The following is an 18,564-nucleotide window of genomic DNA, read 5'->3' as shown; positions in this document are numbered from 1 at the left end:
CTTTTGAATTTATTTAGGGCTTAATCTATGCCTAAGAATGCCCAGAAAGAAATGAGAATGCATATTTGATCAGAATATGTCTTTTTAAAATATATTAAAACAGAGCACTTCGCTCGAGCGCAACATTGATCACTCAAGTGAACCATTTGGTCTGCAAAAGTACTGGATGGTCCGAATCTACGCTCGATGTTTGCTCGAGCCAAGATGCAAAATAAAAAGGTGGTCACTCAAGCGATCACTTGGTCGCTCGAGCCAATTGCAAACGCCTGCAAAAATACTGGATGCATGCAATGTGCGCTCAAGCGACAGATTATTCACTCAAGCGGTGCGACAGAATTTTGGAAATTTCAGAATAGAGTTGAGCTTCAAACACATGTTCAAAGTATGGATTCTTGCATGATGCAACCCAAAACCATGAAAACTCTTCCAAAACATGACTACATATTCATGATTTTGCAAAATTGAAGCTTAAAACTTTATAATTGAAACCAAAACTCTCATGCAAGCATCAATTATTTCCAAACTCTCGAGCCAACTACAAATGCCTGCAAAAATACTGGATGCATGCAATGTGCGCTTGAGCGATAGATTATTCACTCAAGCGGTGAGACAGAATTCTGGAAATTTCAGAACAAAGTTGAGCTTCAAACATGTTCAAAGTATGGATTTTTGTATGATGCAACCCAAATTCATGAAAACTCTTCCAAAGCATGAGTGCATGGCCAATTACTAAATCAAACTTCATGATTTTGCAAAATTGAAGTTTAAAACTTCATAATTGAAACCAAAACTCTCATGCAAGCATTAATTATTTCCAAACTCTTTTCCAAAGCTTAAAAAACGTGCAATTTACCTTCAAAACTTTGTGAACCATGCAAACATGTACAATTCATCTTCTAAACTCGACATGGTAGTCAAAATCATGCCCATAAATGATGAAATTCAATAAAACTATGCATGAATGTATGAATTAACCTCTAATTCTTCATTTTAAGTTCAATTGTTACCTTTAAACTCATAATCTTCTTGAATTCACACATTTGATGGTTTAAACTCATGAATTAAGGTATAAACACTTACCTAAAGTCTTTAATTGAGCTCAATTTAGCAAATTCTTGAGTTCTCCTACACTATTCACCAATCTCTTTGTCAAATTCTCCAAGGTTGAGCCCTATCTTTCTCTATAAGATGATATCTGTCTCTCTCTCTCTCTAGATCTCCAACAGATTTTGAGTGCAAGAATAATGAGCTTAATCTAATCTTAACATATATATATATATATATATATAGGTTGGATTAGCTTAATTAACTAATCAAGGTTTATGCTAGGTAATTAAGGCTTAGGTTATCTAATCCTAAGCTTAATTTAATCTAATTGATTTAGACTGAATCAAATTTTAATCAAACCTCTCATTAGACTCTAAAAATTATGTTGATCACAATAATTAACCAATTTCGATTTCTAACGCCATTAAGGCCTTCAATTTTCAGATCAAAGCAGAAATCATAGCATGTTTTCCTACGATCAACAAATATGCAGTAAAAAATCACATTAATCACATAATTAACATTTAATTCACGCTTAGCACATAAGCTCATGTACAATTAAGGAATTAAAAGCATAATATAGAACAGGGTTATCACAGTCTTCCCATTTTTAAGAAGTTTGGTCCTCCAAATTTACTTTACCTTAATTCAGAAATAACTCGGGATACCTTTGCCTCATTTTATCTTCTTTTTACCAAGTTGCTTCTATTCCACAGTGTTCTTTCTATTCTAGTTTTACCATAGGAATCGATTTGTTCTTCAACTGCTTGACTTGTCGATCGATAATTTGAATTGGCTTTTCTTCATAGATCATATCATCATCGAGAGCTATTTGGTGATGGTCAATAACATGGAATGGATTTCGGAGATAGCCCCTCAACATCGACACATGAAACACATTATGCATTTGTTCCAATCCTGGTGGTAGAGCAACTCGATACACAACCAAACCAAGCTTTTTCAGAATCTGAAATGACCTAATGTATCGAGGTGATAATTTGCCTTTCTTGCCAAACGTCAATTGACTCTTCATCAGAATTACCCTTACATACTCAAGAGCTCTCCTTATATGCATAGCTCTTTTGTCAGCTTTGTGCTGTTTTGAGCCTTTGCTGAATGACTTTAATCTTTTCAGTGATTGTTTCCACAATCTCAGGTCCAAGCAAGACCATATCCCCAACTTCATTCTAACATATCGGAGATCTACATTTCCTTTCGTACAAGGCTTCATATGGTGTCATGCCAATGCTGGAATGAAAACAATTAATGTATGCAAATTTTGCCAGTGAAAAATAAGTTTCCTAACTCCCCTGAAAGTCCAGCACACACATTCGAAGCATATCCTTTAAAGTCTGAATAATTATTTTTGATTGCCCATGGAATTCGGTACTAAACCTCAATTTAATTCCCATTGCTCTTTGAAGACTTTTCTAGAATCTAGACACAAATTTTGGATCACTATTCGAAACAATGGATACCGGTACTCTATGTAAACGAATAATTTCATCAATGTAAATTGTGGCCAATCCATAAGCATCATAGCTAGTTCTTACAGCTAGAAAATGTATAGATTTAGTCAACTTATCTACAATAACCCAAATAGAGTTCATACCTCTTGGTGTCTGAGGTAAACCACCAACAAAGTCCATGGTTATGTGCTCCCATTTCTATTTCGGAATAGAGAGATGTTAAAGTAATCCTGCCAGCTTTTGATGTTCGATTCTAACTTGCTGATATTCAAGGCACTTAGATATATATTCTGCAATTTTATTCTTCATGTTAGGCCGCCAATAGCTTTGCTTCAAATCTCGATGCATTGCAAATTTGGATATGTGAGTTTCTTCTGAAACTTTCTTCTTTAAATCAGAAATGTTCGGAATACATCGTTGAAATCTCAACTCTTCATTTTCAACACTAAACCCTGGTTTCGGATTCGATTCAAATTCATCAATCACTTTCTTGAGGAATTCATCATCCCTTTGCTTTTGTTTAATCTCATCAATGATCGCCAGTTTAGTTGAAATAGCAGCTATCATCCCACCTTGTTCTTGTAACACCACTTCAATCTCGGCTCTTTCTAAGCCTTGCAATATCTCTTTCTGTTCATTCAGTAAACATGCTAAGTTCCCTATTGACTTTTTACTCAAAGTGCCGACTACGATGTTGGCTTTACCCGAATCATACTGAATCTAAAGATCATAATCTTTAATCAGCTCGAGCCATCTTCTCTGTTGCATATTTAGCTCATTTTAAGTGAAAAAGTACTTTAGACTCTTGTGATCAGTATAGACTTCACACTTCGCTCCATACAGATAATGACGCCAATTTTCGAGTTCACTATTCCTCCTCTCGCGTGAGACACATTTGGACTTTGAGTTCACCTTTTCCCTCTATTATTTGTGTTGTGGCACATTTGTATGCGATACACTCCATTTTATTGTTTGTGTTGTGGCACATTTATATGTGATGCACTTCTTATTATGTTTCATATCATTTGCACGAGGCTTGCCTTTTATGTTGCCATCTTATCATCATTGCATTGCATTGCATTGCATAATCACGAATTTTTGAAAAAAAAAAATTTCGCTACGTGAAGCAAGTAAGTCCAACTTTCAAATTGTATTTCGAGTACGTCATTTGATTCTGCCCCTGAACTACACTAGTTTGATTCCTTGCAAAGGCATACGTAGGCAACCTTCGGGTTTAACCAACTGCATTTGCATTTTGTTTGTTTGCCCAAGTCTTACGGCTTTGTTAAAAGGGTCATTTTCGAGCTTTGACATTCGCTCATGTCATGAAATGACTTCGAGTTTTATTAAAGTGGGGCAACTGTAGACACTCCATTTTGACCGGCCCTAAGACTTGAGCGCTTTTTTTTTTATCACACAATGATGAAAATCAGAATGTGTTTCTCACAGAATTCTCAATAAGAGAGATGGAATTTGAGTTTTGTTCCTAACTCTAAGCCTATTTTGGTCAAGTGTTTAAGCCCCGTTGGACATCTAGAGCGAGGTTGGATTGAACTAGAGAGAACGAAGCCTAACTGGATCAAAATGATCGACCGTCCACAGATAGATTGCCTAGTTTTATGTTGGTTCGGGTGGGGCATTTCCCAAACCCATTTTTCTGAACCATTCATGCATTGAATGCATGTATACTCACCCTCTATTGCCTAGTGCTTGATCCATTGAAGCTAATGTTCCACTTTTGCCTTTCATTAGTGCTTCATTTGTCTCATTATCTTCATTAATGCTCTATTCTTGTCTTCCACCATTTCTCCACTTGCGTTGCCTATATGTATACATCAGATCATTGAGAGGAGGAGGAAGATAGATTGAAAAGAGAAGGCTAGAGATAGAGAAGAAAAGAGTTTAAGCTTTGAATTCAAGAGTCAGCCAAAATTAAGTGTTAATTATGAACTTCCATTTTCTCAAGCTATACACCATATCTCATCTCTTATTAGAAAAGTCATCCAAGTCATGTTATTATAGTTAAATTCTAGAGCTTTGATCAAAGAGATAGTAGTCTTTGCCAAGTTGAAGAACCGAGCACTCATTTTCTACACTTGCCTGAAACCACCATTCTAGTCAAATTCCAAGTTTTCGAATTGAGGATTAAGAACATAATTCACAACCTTGAGGGTGGTCAAAAGGGAGTTTGGAAATCAAGAAGTTCATTATTTCTTTGGAAGGTGAATTTTTAATTTCTTTTATTTTCTTGTATTTTCTATCTTAAATTTGTTTTCTTACTTTAATTTTATATTAGTTTTGTTGTAACAATTTCGTATTAATTTTGTTATAATCTAATCGAAAGTGGTTAATTAAGCCACCTACATATTCCTTGTTTGTTCCTTTTCTCAGTTTTGCAACAAGATAGGTTTTGTTAGGCCTAGTTGGTCGGCTGGCCTATACGGTTGGCTGATTAACTTCTTTTAGACGGAACAGAGTAGTCTTCCGGGGTTGAGCATACTAGTTTCTGGTAATTTTCAAGACATATGAAGCTTCTATTTTATTTTCATTTGAGTGTTTTGTGAGGTTTTTTATTTTATTTTGTAGTAATATTCTCTCTCTTTCTCTCTCTCTCTTTCTCTCACACACACATACACACACACACACACATACACGCACGCACACATTTGATTTGTAATTATTGCTTCAAGTGTTGTAATAATTCCCGTCCTACTTCTCTTTATCCCATTATTTTACTTGCTTTTCTTTATGAATATGCATCATATTGTTTTTCATTATATCTATGCTTTGCATCCACGTTTCATGCATCTTAATTCGGCTAAGTTTGCATTTGTGGATTTAATCAATTCTTATGTGATTATGTGCACTATCTCACGTTCTTGAGATGATTCACATGTTATATATTAGAAGTCGAATCTTTAGTTGTATCTCATGAGTGAATTGCATTAGGATTTTGTATATAAGATCATACATATTTCGCTAACTTTGTTTTGTAACTGCTTGCGGGACGTCGATAAACATGTGAGTTTTTATACTTTAGCATTCCGCTTGATTAATAACAGGGGGCCAAAAGCGGAAGGAAAATGTAAAGATTGTCCAATGAGCTTGTGCATAAATGACATGGAACAAAAACTTTTTACTCATATTAATAATAACTTACACATTCATACAAAATGAACGTCATACATGCCCAAGAACATTCATAACATAATCTTCCCAGCCAAAAACTTATACATGTAAACGGTCATACGTAACCAACAAAAGTAACCTAAGGACAAAACAAAAGATTAAAAACAAAGCCCCTTGGGTGAGGCATCCCGGGTTAATTTCACAAAACTTAGTTCTCCCACAAGATCACTAGGGTTGGGGTTGGACATCCCGTTACTCATCTACATATATATAGATAAAGAGTGAGCTAATGCTCAGTGAATAATACCAGAGTAAAGAGGTTATATGAATGAGACTCTTAAATAGATAAATCATACTCATGAGCAGCACATGCAGATCATTATCAGGTAAATCATACTCATGAGCAACACATGTAGATTATTATCAAAACAAAACGACCTCAGGTCCATTTCATTATGCTCAAGGCATATCAAATGGGCAAAACAACCTTGGGTCCAAACATTTATTCATAAACTGACCTCAGGTCTAATGGATCCATACACAAATGACCATCCGGTCCTTCAAAACACATGTACAAAACGACCTCAGGTCTATCATTTCAAAATTCATATTCGTGCGCACGTTTATAGTCATGATCATGTTCACATTCGTATTTATACTCAAAATGATCTTTGGTCCAATCAATTCTGTGGTCATTTTGATAGTCATGATAATGTTTACATTCATATTCATATTCAAAACGACCTTTGGTCCAATCAATTTCGTAGTCATTTTGATAGTCATGATCATGTTCACATTCGTATTCATATTCAAAACGCCCTTTGGCCCAATCAATTCCGTGTTCAAAATGACCTTTGGACCATTTAACAAACATACAAAATGACTTTTGGTCCAATTCATATATAAGATGATCTTCGGTCTATCTTGTCAAACATTCTAAACATCCTTAGGCCCATTCCGTGTCCTTGTTAAATATATCAAATGGCCTTAGGTCCATTTCATATTCTCATCAAGCATACCAAATGGCCTTGGGCCCATTTTGTATTCGTACTCATCAATCACTTTATAGATGCTTTTACGAATTAGATAGATATAATACTCATTCATAATTTAAATTCACAAGTCTAGAAAACTTACACGTAGGTTGTATTCAGAAATTAATATACATGAAAATATCTTTACTAAGATATTACTCACAATGTTCAGTTGGCTAATTCATCCTCAAAGTCGACCCTACACAATTCGTAACACATATAGAAATTGGGTCACAATATAATTCTATCCGTTCTTTAATTTGTTTATTTTTCTTAGGCTTTTTTCTAACTCTTAGTTCATTTAGGATACTCAATGTATGCCTGAGAATGCTCAGAAATGAAATAGAACGGGAGTTGAAACATAACACAACTTTTCAAAATTTCTTGAAACAAGGTACTTCGCTCGAGCGCAACATTAGTTGCTTGAGCGAACCCCTCAGTCTGCAAAAATACTAGATGCTTGAAATCTAGGCTTGAGCCAACTTCCTTGTCGCTCGAGCCAAGACCCAAAATGTAAGATAGTCACTCGAGCAGTACTTTGTTTACTCGAGCCAACCTCTCTAATGTCTGTAAAATTATTGGATAGGTGGCTCGAGCAATTTGTCGAATTTCTGGAATTTCTAAAATTCTGTTTGAGCTTCAAACACATATTGAAGGCTTCAAATTCATGCATGACTCACTCAAATATGTAATAACACTCTTAAATACATATATTTGAAGCTAACTTCAATCCATAGTTCAAAACTCCATGAATTCAACAAGATTCAACTTTATGTTTGTAAAATCCATGTTTTATATCATGCATTCACAAGCTTCAAGACTTAAAATTAGACTTCAAAATATAAAAATTCAAGAATGAATGTGTCAAAAAATTCTCAATTCTACATGGATTATATGATTCATGCTCTACAATGAGATTTCATAACAAATTCAAGCATGCATGTGCAAATTGATATCAAATTCATCAAACTTAGCTTGATTCATGTACTTAACTTCATAATCTTCTTGAATTCATATAGCTATGGACTAAAACTCATGAATTGAGGTTCAATCTCTTACCTTTGAACTTCAATGAGCCTAGGTGTAGCAAATTCTTGTACCTAGCTTCACTATCCTTCAATTTCTTGAGCAATTCTCAAAGTTCTCCTCTTTTCTCCTTTGAATTCTCTCTCTCTCTCTCTCTCTCTCTCTATATATATATATATATATATATATAGTGTATATTTTCAGCCAAATATTGAAGATGAGCTCAAGTTATAAGCCTAGGCACTAAGTTAACACACACACATACATATATATATATAGTGAGTGCTAGTTAATTAAGGGTTAGTTAATTAATTAAGGCTCATTATTTAATTCAATCTAATTAATTTGATCCAAATTAGTTTTTAATTAAATTTCACCGTAGGCTTTAAAAATTATGCTAATCACAATGATAAAGTCAATTTTGGTTTTTGTTGCCTCTACGGTCTTAAATTTCAGTTTATTACAAAATACCGAACAAATTTTCCTACGATGAACATATATGAATTCAAAAACATACATAATTACATGATTAGCATCCAAGATCACATAAAGCATATAATTACTAGTATAATTACGACTTAATAGTATAATACGGAACGAGGTTGTCACACTATGTTTAGCATCCTACCATGAGGCTATTTGCTTACTTGATATAACAACATAAATGCCGGCGGATGAAGGTTATGTCGCTTAATTTGGAATGATGTTGATTTTTATGTTTGTGAACTCAATTTCTTTGAGTTGTACATCTTCAAAACTCTTTCAAACTACATGAAATCAAGTTGTTCCAAAGTAGGTGGCATAGTCTATACTTGTATACTTCACATAGTAAATTGTAGGATTTATTTAATAATCGGAATATGAACATATAAAGTTAATAAAACTTATATCATGGTTTAGTAGAGGCCGATTTAATTGGGTGAGTAGGGGTGCTCAATTAATGACCTTCCCCTCTCATACTTAAGGTTCCAAGCCAAGCATCCTTGGTTACAACAAATAGTGGCCTTGACACGAGTCACTGGTTTCCTAATTTTTTTGAAAATATTAGGTGGCGACTCCAAGATCTGGTGATGCAGTCCATTTTTGACAAAGATTTTGTATTAAAACGGATTTTCTATAAAAATTGCCAAACTTTGACTCTCATCTATGTTTCACATTGCACTCGTGAGACTAGATCAAAAAAGTCGAGAGTTCAAACTGTTTAAAGCGCACAGGTACCCCCCTCCACAGGCATGTTATAGGGATAAATCCATTCGAACTAGCAATCGGCCTTCCACCTCTATGTTTAGCTTAGGGACAATCTTTGACCATGTGTTCAGTCTTGCCACATTGGAAACATGTCCCAAAAGTATGATAACAAACTCCCCGATGTTTCTTGCCACACATATTACAGGTTGGTACAGAATCTCTTGTTGAATTAGAGGCACTAGATGTGATAACCCAACCCGTAATACACTTAATTATACATGTGATTATGTGATTGATATGAATTTATGTTAATTGTTTAAATTATGTGCTTTTGAAATTATATCTGTTACTTGTAGGAAAATCTGTTGCAATTACAACTTTAGATTGAAAATTTCAGGCCTTAGAGACGTCAAAAACCATAATTGATTGAACATTTGTGATCCATATAATTTTTAGAGCTTATTATGAAGTTTTGTAAAAATATGATTCATAATGAATTAATTTGATTTAATTAAATATTATATATGTACGTATAAGTTTTAGTTGAGTCCAAGACTCAACAAAAAGAAAGGAAAAGAAAAATCTGGAGAGAAGAGAGAGAAGCAAAAGAGAAAGAAGAAAAAGCTCAAGATTGAAGAAGAAACATGGGGAAATTGAAAGAATTGAAGTAGAATTCAAGAGATTGGCTCAAGGTATGTAGAAATCAACTTAACTTCCTGGAATTAACCTATTATTTGTTTGAATTCAAAACTCAAGATAAAGATTAATCACCTAATTGAGTGAGGGTTTTGAAGTATAAGTTTAATGGGCTCTCTTCATGGAATTGAACTTTGATTCTTTGAATTTGCTTGATTTAAGAGTCAATTTGGCATCCCAAAGGGTCGGTTTTGGGATTCCAATTTGCCTTAGACATTAGAGCTCGGTCAAGAACATCCACGTACTTTGGCATTTTCAAGACATTTACCTGCTATAAAATTGCATTCTGAAGTACGCCCTTAAACTTTCTCGCTTTTTATAATCGGTGTCGGCCATGTGCATTGCAAATGTACGTGTAAAAGTACGCGGTGCAAAAGTCATGTTACCTTGCTTAAGTCCCTCAAACTCAGACACTTTTCGATCATGGACACACTGTGGTAAATATTTCTCATAAAATATTTCAGGGAATGGTGCCAATCAATCCCCTTATTGTCTTCTTGGATTAGCATCCACCATCTTCTTGCCACATCCTCTATAGTGAATACAGCCAATTAAACCCTTTGTGCCTCAGCACACGGAAATCCCTCAAGTAATTTCTCTATCCAAGGACCAAAGCTTCAGCTTTTAATGGGTTTACTCCCCCATGGAACAACGGTGGTTTCATCTTCTTAAATTCTTTAGTGAGGGAAATTATATGGTGATCAATATGATAGTCTTGTACAGATAGTACTGGCATTGGCGGAGGTGGAGGCCATTGTTGCTGTTATTGTCTTAATACTTCTAACATATCATGGATCATTCTTTCCATTTTGTCTAGTCGCGTCGTAGTTGCCTCTTCTATCTCATCAGCCCTTGTTCTCACCATTATTTATATAAACTTTCATCATAATAGACACATAAATTGTATGTATACACATATAGGCACCAGAGTTCATATTCCATATATTTACATGTTCTCAATGCACGCAAACAGATACTTATCAGATGAATGCATCTTAAGTCTTTTCTAGACACCTTATTGCTCATTTGGACAAGTGTGTGAGTTATTAACTCGTGCTATAATACCACTTTGTCATGACCTAAGCCCGCCCCTAAAGGTTTGGATCATAACCAGCTAGTAATCATCAGATTACCCATGGTCTCAGACAAAAATCAAATCATATTTAATCATATAGGGCCAGAAGCGGAAACAAAATTATAAAGTTTTGTCCAATGAGCTATGCATAAATGGCATAAGCAAACACTTCTTATATATATATATATATATATATATATTAATAACTCACACTCATACATTCATAAAAGGGTTTCATATATCTAAGATCTTTCAACCATCACTGTCATGCAAACCAAAACTTATATACATATACAAGGTCAAACATGACCAATAAAAGAAAACAGAAATTAAAAAAACAATAGAAACAAAAGCCTCGCTCGTGACAGACTTCACAAAAACTTGGTATCCTTCACAGATTCATTAAGGCTGGGGCTGGACATCTCGTTGCTCACCTACATACACATATATATAAACGGAGTGACCTAACGCCTAGTGAATAACATCAAAGTAAATGGGTTATATGAATGAGTTCTAATATTAAACAAATCATTCTCATAATAGTTTTGTATCATAACGGAAAAACCTCAGGTCCAATATATAACAGAATGACCTCAGGTCCAATATATGATAGAGCAACCTCAGGTCCATCATATTACAAAATGACCTTAGGTCCAATAGACAGCGGAACGACCTTAGGTCCATTCATTTGTAACTATATAATGACCATTCGGTTAACTCATAGTAGATGATCAGACTTATCAGATATACCGAACGACCTCAAATATACGGAATGACCTTGGGTCCAATTCAAATATACAGAATGACTTTGGGTCCATCATACACATTCGTGTCACATCAATCATATTTACAGACATTATATTGATCAAACAAATAGAAACTCATTCATACTTACAAAAGCACAGTTTTAGAAAAGCTTATCATGTTAGGACATTCAGAAAATAGAGTAAGTAAGAAAATATATTTACTAAGATATTACTCACAGTGATTCGGTTGTTGACTCGTCCTTGCAAATGATCCTACACAATCATAAACACACATGCGTTGAATCACATTGCTTAACCAAATTGTTCTTTAACTCATTCAATTCTCTTAGACTTCATTCTAACTCTTAAATTTATTTAGGATGTTCAATTCATGCCTAAGAAAGCTCAGAAAGGAATGAGAATACACATTTGATCAGAATATGTCTTTTCAAAATATGCTGAAACAGAACACTCTGCTCGCGCGCAACACTCGAGCGGACCACTTGGTCTGCAAAAGTACTGGATGGTCCAAATCTAGGCTTGATGTTCGGTTGAACCAAGATGCAAAATAAAAAGGTGATCGCTCGAGCCAACTGTAAATGCTTGCAAAAATATTGGATGTATGCAATGTGAGCTCAAGCGACAGATTGTTTGCTTGAGCAGTGAGACATAATTCTAGAAATTCCAAAACATAGTTGAGCTTCAAACACATGTTCAAAGTATGGATTCTTGCATGATGCAACCCAAAACCATGGGAACTCTTTCAAAACATGAGTACATGGCCAATTACTAAATCAAACTTCATGATTTTGCAAAATTGAAGCTTAAAACTTCATAATTGAAACCAAAACTCTCATACAAACATCAATTATTCTAAACTCTTTTCTAAAGCTTCAAAACGTGCAATTTGCTTTCAAAACTTTGTGAACCACGCATGCATGTATAATGCATCTTCTAAATTCAACATGGAATTCAAAATCATACCTATAAATGATGAAATTCAACAAAACTATGCATGCATGTATTAATTAGGCTCAATTCTTACATTTAAACTCATAATCTTCTTGAATTCACACATTTGATGCTTTAAACTCATGAATTAAGGTATAAACACTTACCTAAAGCCTTCAATTGAGCTCAATTTAGCAAATTCTTGAGTTCTCCTACACAATTCACCAATAACTTTGTCAAATTCTCCAAGGTTAAGCCCTATCTTTCTCTATAAGATGATCCCTCTCTCTCTAGAGCTCCAACAGATTTTGAGTGCAAGAATAATGAGCTTAATCTCATCTTAACATATATATAGGTTGGATTAACTTAATTAACTAATCAAGGTTTATGCTAAGTAATTAAGGCTTAGGTTATCTAATCCTAAGCTTAATTTAATTAATTTAATCTAATTAATTTGGACAGAATCAAATTTAATCAAATTCCTCATTAGACTCTAAAAATTATGTTAATCACAATAAATTAACCAATTTCGGTTTCTGACGCCATTAAGGCCTTCAATTTTTAGATCAAAGTAGAAATCATAACAGATTTTTTTACAATCAACAGCTATGTAGTCAAAAACCACATTAATTACATAATTAACATTCAATTCACACTTAGCACATAAGCTCATGCACAATTAAGGAATTAAAAGCATAATACATAACGGGGTTGTCACACTTGTGTTATTTTGTTAAAGATTAGATTGACACAATTTGAATATTGAATATCAAATTGAAATACTTTTTTGCAACTAGGGACCAAATTGACACAATTTAAATATTGGGGTCAAAATAACAAAAGATTGGGGAATATTTTTTAAGATCCCCGGTATTAAGATTTTATAGGATAAATGACATGCAATATTTTTATAGTTGTTGGGGTCCTCAACATTTTTCAAGAGAAATTTTGATCCTGAGAAATTTTAAAACATAGAGAAATTTCAAACAAAATTCTCTATGTTTTGAAATTTCTTTTGTTTGAAATTTCGCTACTTTGCTCAATTTCTCTAATTTTCTCTGTGTTTTAGAATTTTCTTTGTGTTTTGAAATTTCTCTAATTTGAAATTTCACTGATATGTTCACAAATTTCTCTAATTTGCTCAATTTTCTTTGTGTTTTGATCAAACCACAAAAAATTGTGTTTTCTACTAATTTCATCCATCAAACCAGTTCTCAAACAAGTACAATATTAACTTGCTTTGCTCAAACTATCAAATATGATCTCATAATAGATTTCACAAATTTAGGAAGAATTGAACATCAAGGAGTACCTGTGTAGTTGATATTGTTGTAGTTCATTAAAAGCACCATTTCACTATGGAAATTGACAATCTGTTTTTTTATTATACCCATCTCCTCTTTGTAATCCATCTCTGATAGTTGACTTCCATTTGGTCCCCAAATCTCAATTACTCTCTCAACCCTCTATTGCAACTCCTACAATCAACACATGAACTCACTCGTCACCTTCCTATCATCACTCCCCTGCTTTTTTGTTGGCGATGGAGGTAGAGTTATGCTTACAGAGGTGGAGCTGCGATGGTAGCGGTAATAGCAACGGCATAGTCCACCACATAATTAGAGAGAAAACCCATATGAGAAGGGCGAGATGGAAGAGACGGTGTTCGGGGCTTGATAAAGTGACGGGGAAGAGAGAAGAAAAGGTTTTGAGAAGCCATGAGAGAGAGAGGGAGTTTGGGAGAGTGAATGAGAGATGATGGGATAAATGGAGGGATTTTAGGCTACACAAAAAAATATATTGCGGACATTTCCTATTACTAAAAGTTAAAAAGTGATGTTAGATTAAATTTTCCCAAAAGATTCATATTTTAGGGATTAGAAATATTTTAAAAAGACTATTGTCATTACGATTAATAAATAAATTTGACTTTTTTATTTTTACTTTTATGAATAATTTACACAGAGAGTCTTATAAAATGAAAGATTAGATCATTATCCAATACACTATATAAACTAATCTCCATACATAAAAGTCGAACTCATAAGATACTGTAGTTCCTACCATATAAGTTTCCACATTAGCTCCCAAATATGATTACTTAAGCAATAATTGTAACTTTGTCCAATAGAAATATTAGACAACTAAAATAAATAAACAAATTGGTACAAAAATTTATAAATTTTAAGGAATGACAATGGGTCAAGCTTTTTCGAGTTTTATGCATGAATTTTAATTTTAAACTCAACTATTTTAATATTTTATATTTTATGTTAACCCCGACAATTTTGACGGAATTATCTCTATACTTGACTATACCTTATCAATGTTATCCCAAACCTTTACTAGTAGAATCAGGTTGAGTCAAACATAATCATATCGGATAATTTCGCTATCTTCATTTCAAACGCTAATTTTGAGATGGAAATAATATGATAAAAATATATATAAAAAAAAAAACAGAGCAAATTTTTTTTGTCTCTTTTTTTTTGTTGAGAAAATTGGTGATAAATCTAATCTAACGAGAGTATAAGGCATTAGGTTCAGTGGATATTTTTGGTTAGTGAGAGGTCCACACTTTGTAAAGTAATTTGGTGAGAAGTCCTGAATGACATTTTGTTTCTAATTTTATCCCTTGACTTTTTTTATCTGTTTGAATTTTTGTTAATTATTTGTTCAAATTTATGTCTATCTGTTCAATTTATTTTTTTACCTGTTCAAATTTTTTTCTATCTTTTCAAATTTTTGTCCATCTGTTGAAATTCTTGTCTTAGTTTGTCCTATTTGTTGAAATTTCTATCTGTGTAAAAATTCAATCTATTGAAATTCTTGTCATATCTTTTCCTATCTGTTAAAATTTTTGTTGTAATTTTTTTATCGGTTGAAATTCAAACTTATTTTTCCTTATCTGTTGAAATCTGTGGGTCTCTCTCTCTCTCTCTCTCTCTCTCTCTCTCCCTCCTTGTGTGTGTATGTTTAAAATCTGGTGGTGGTAGTGTTGTTTTTTATCTGTTGCAATAATCAACAACAACAGCAAAGAATAAATAGAAATTTTTATATCTATCTGTGTAATTTTTAGATGCAGCAACAAACTACAAAACAAAATCCCAATGTACAAAGTTCTACAAAATAAATCAAACCACATATGTATATAATATATACATATGTGATTAAATCATGTTTTTAACATAAACATGTATATAATAAGTATAATCACTCTCATATCATTCCCCTTTGGAACAAACTACACAAAAGAATAATAAATAAATAAATAATAATCCATCATCACACTCAAATAAACAAATTGTTTTTGAAGATAGATTGAAATCTGAAACAAAAGAGATCTGGTTCATGGATCGTGGGAGAATAGTGTTTAAAATCAACATCCAAACCTTAGAAAATCCGAAGTAGAAGATGAAGAACAAGGCAAAGTGCCCACTTAAGCTTCACACTGTTACACTCCGAAATAATAACAATAACCCCACATCATAATATTCCATTTATACTCCTTGATCATACAAAAGATGACATATGCGTGCATACATTCATAAGTCATAGATCCTAAATCTATAGCATATGACATGCGTACATGAATTGAAATAAAAGGAGAATCAAGTAATTTTATGCCGTAACAGCTACATCTTTACAAGTCAATGCTTGGGTACAACAATCAATACAGTTAAAGCCCAAGGCTTCTACAAAAATAATTACATCAAAAGAAAAACAAAATAAACTCTTGGCTCCAAGTCCTCTCAAGCTATATCCTTGGTAGAGGCATATTATTAGCACCTAAAAGTTATTTTCCGCATAGGGTAAGCTAAAACTTAGTAGAGATACTTTAATACAGTGTATAAATCTTAATGAAGTCATAAGGTGAATGCATATGCATGCCATTTGTCAAACATTTTACATTTCCATCTCAAATAATGCAATGTCAAGATTATATATTAATCATGAAAAATATCCCTTTATATCAGAAAACATGATAGTGGATACAAAACACTAGGAATCTTTAGGCACGTGCTTGCCAGTAGGCTATACATGCACTACTAAAGCCATTTTACCGGTACTAACTGGAAGGATTGACACCTAACTGCACAGGTTTCTAAACTTTCACCAAGAACACACAGGTTAACATAGTAACCACAGCCGCATCCCCGAACCAGATTCACCAAGGTGTTTCCTTATTTTTTCTCAAAACAATACATTTTCAATGCTTAAGTATGAAACAATGCTCAATGCAAGATGTATGACTAATTAGTTTCAATTAACCTAATCCTTATGTAATTTCTACAACAATCAAAGCTATCCTCCATCGATAGTCCAACACAAATATTTCCATTCAATAGATAATTTTCAACAAAAGATATAATCTCATCATTTTCAAAATGAGAGCAATATTACATATCCAACTCCACCCTCATTAATAACAGATACATTCATTTCATCTTTTCAAAACCCAACATCTTTTCCCTTTTCTTCCATAAACAAATTATCAATGATTTTCAAAAAAAATCCCTTTTACTTTCCAAACCACATTTAAGTAAAGAAATTTCAACATTTCAACATATTTCAACCATAAACACATTCCCACAACCATTCTCAAGCACCAATTTGAAAACCTTTCTTTTACATTTCAAAATCAAACCCTAGGTTTAACCCAAAATCCCCAAATCACTAAACCCTTTCAATGAGAAAATAACTAGGCTAGAAATCATACCAAAGCTTGAAGAAATCCCTACCTCAAGAGTAGGAGAAAAAGAGAGCAATCGTGAAACTTAATGAGATCCTCTCCAATTAGAACGAAACGCTGACTTTCATTAAACAGGTTCAGGATTGGATGATTTATATATTTTTTTGAATGATTTAGTGAATTGTTGGTTTGAATGATTATTGCAACAGATTGTATTGAATGGATTGGATGGATTATTATGAATTACAGGTTTATTTTGTTGGATGTTGGCGACAAAATTATGGTTTTGTTTTTCCTATTTTGGCGAGCAAGTTATTAGTCGGAAAAGATAAGTAATACTTTTGCCGACTAAATAAGGTATGTGAGAGGGTACATTTGGTGACTAAATAATTAGTCGTTAAAATTATTAATATTGGCAACCAGAGGATTTGGTCGGTAATAGGTCTATTGGCGACTAAAGTTTTAGTTGCGCACACATTCCTTTTGGTGACTACCATGTTTGGTCATGAAATGTGACAATTGGCGACCAAACTTTTTGGTCGTGGAATGTGATAATTAGCAACTAACATGTTTGGTTGTGGAATGTGACAATTGGCGACCAAACTTTTTGGTAGTGGAATGTGACAATTGACAACTAACATGTTTGGTCATGGAATTGGACAATTGGCTACCAAACTTTTTGGTCGTGGTATGTGACAATTGGCGACTAACATGTTTAGTTGGGAAAATATGACTTTCCACGACTAAAGTGTTTTAGCTACTACATGGATTAGTCACAGTAAATATACATTTAGCAACCAAATATTTAGGCCTGGTTTGGCAACCCAAAAATAATCCAAAAAAATAAAAAGTTACACAAAAAGCAAAAAAGACATTACTATTTACAAATAAAAAATATTAAAAAAATAATTTATATATTTTTATAATACAATGGACCGAACAGCTGTTCTCAGCCGTACTTGTGATAGAGACTAGGCATTATACACTTTGTTTGGGGTAAAAAAAAATTCTATAGGTAAAGTTACGAAGTTTGATGGTAATGTTGGGCCCTTGGGGGCCCACTAAGGACTCCGTTTTGATAATCTAAACCGTTCAATATGTAGAACTCGTCGATTATGATATGCCTATAAAAAATCACATTGATCGAATATCGTTAACTATATGATCAAATCAGTTTTGTACAAACAAAACAAATGGAGTGATAGTTAATTGGTGAAAAAAACTAATTTGATCATATACCTATCGATATCCGATCAACGTGATTTTTTACAGACATATAATACTCGACGAGTTGTACATATTAACGGTTCAAATTATTAAAATGGGACCCATGGTGCCCCCCATGGACCAACCATCACTGTCCAAACACTTTGTCCCGAAGGAGGCAATTATTTTCTTTGTAAGACTTGCTGCGGCACAGCTGGGCAATCGTACAAGCAATCACCTTTCTTCCACTATACACTTTATTTATACAATTTTTTATTAGACATTTTTCCGTAAAAAGATAAAA

The 18,564-nt window shown here is 33.5% G+C and overlaps 1 protein-coding gene across 1 annotated transcript; it reads right to left on the bottom strand.

Moving 5' to 3' along the window:
* Positions 1–1,771: 1,771 nt before the first annotated feature.
* On the bottom strand, positions 1,772–2,278 carry LOC114275773 (uncharacterized). Its single transcript, XM_028217773.1, has one exon. The coding sequence runs from the start codon at positions 2,276–2,278 to the stop codon at positions 1,772–1,774; it is 507 nt and encodes a 168-aa protein (XP_028073574.1).
* Between the last annotated feature and the right edge of the window lie 16,286 nt (positions 2,279–18,564).

Source organism: Camellia sinensis, chromosome 4 (assembly GCF_055761805.1).
Source record: "Camellia sinensis isolate YWXY chromosome 4, ASM5576180v1, whole genome shotgun sequence".
Taxonomy (NCBI): Eukaryota; Viridiplantae; Streptophyta; class Magnoliopsida; order Ericales; family Theaceae; genus Camellia; species Camellia sinensis.
This window is presented reverse-complemented; position numbering and strand designations above follow the sequence as displayed.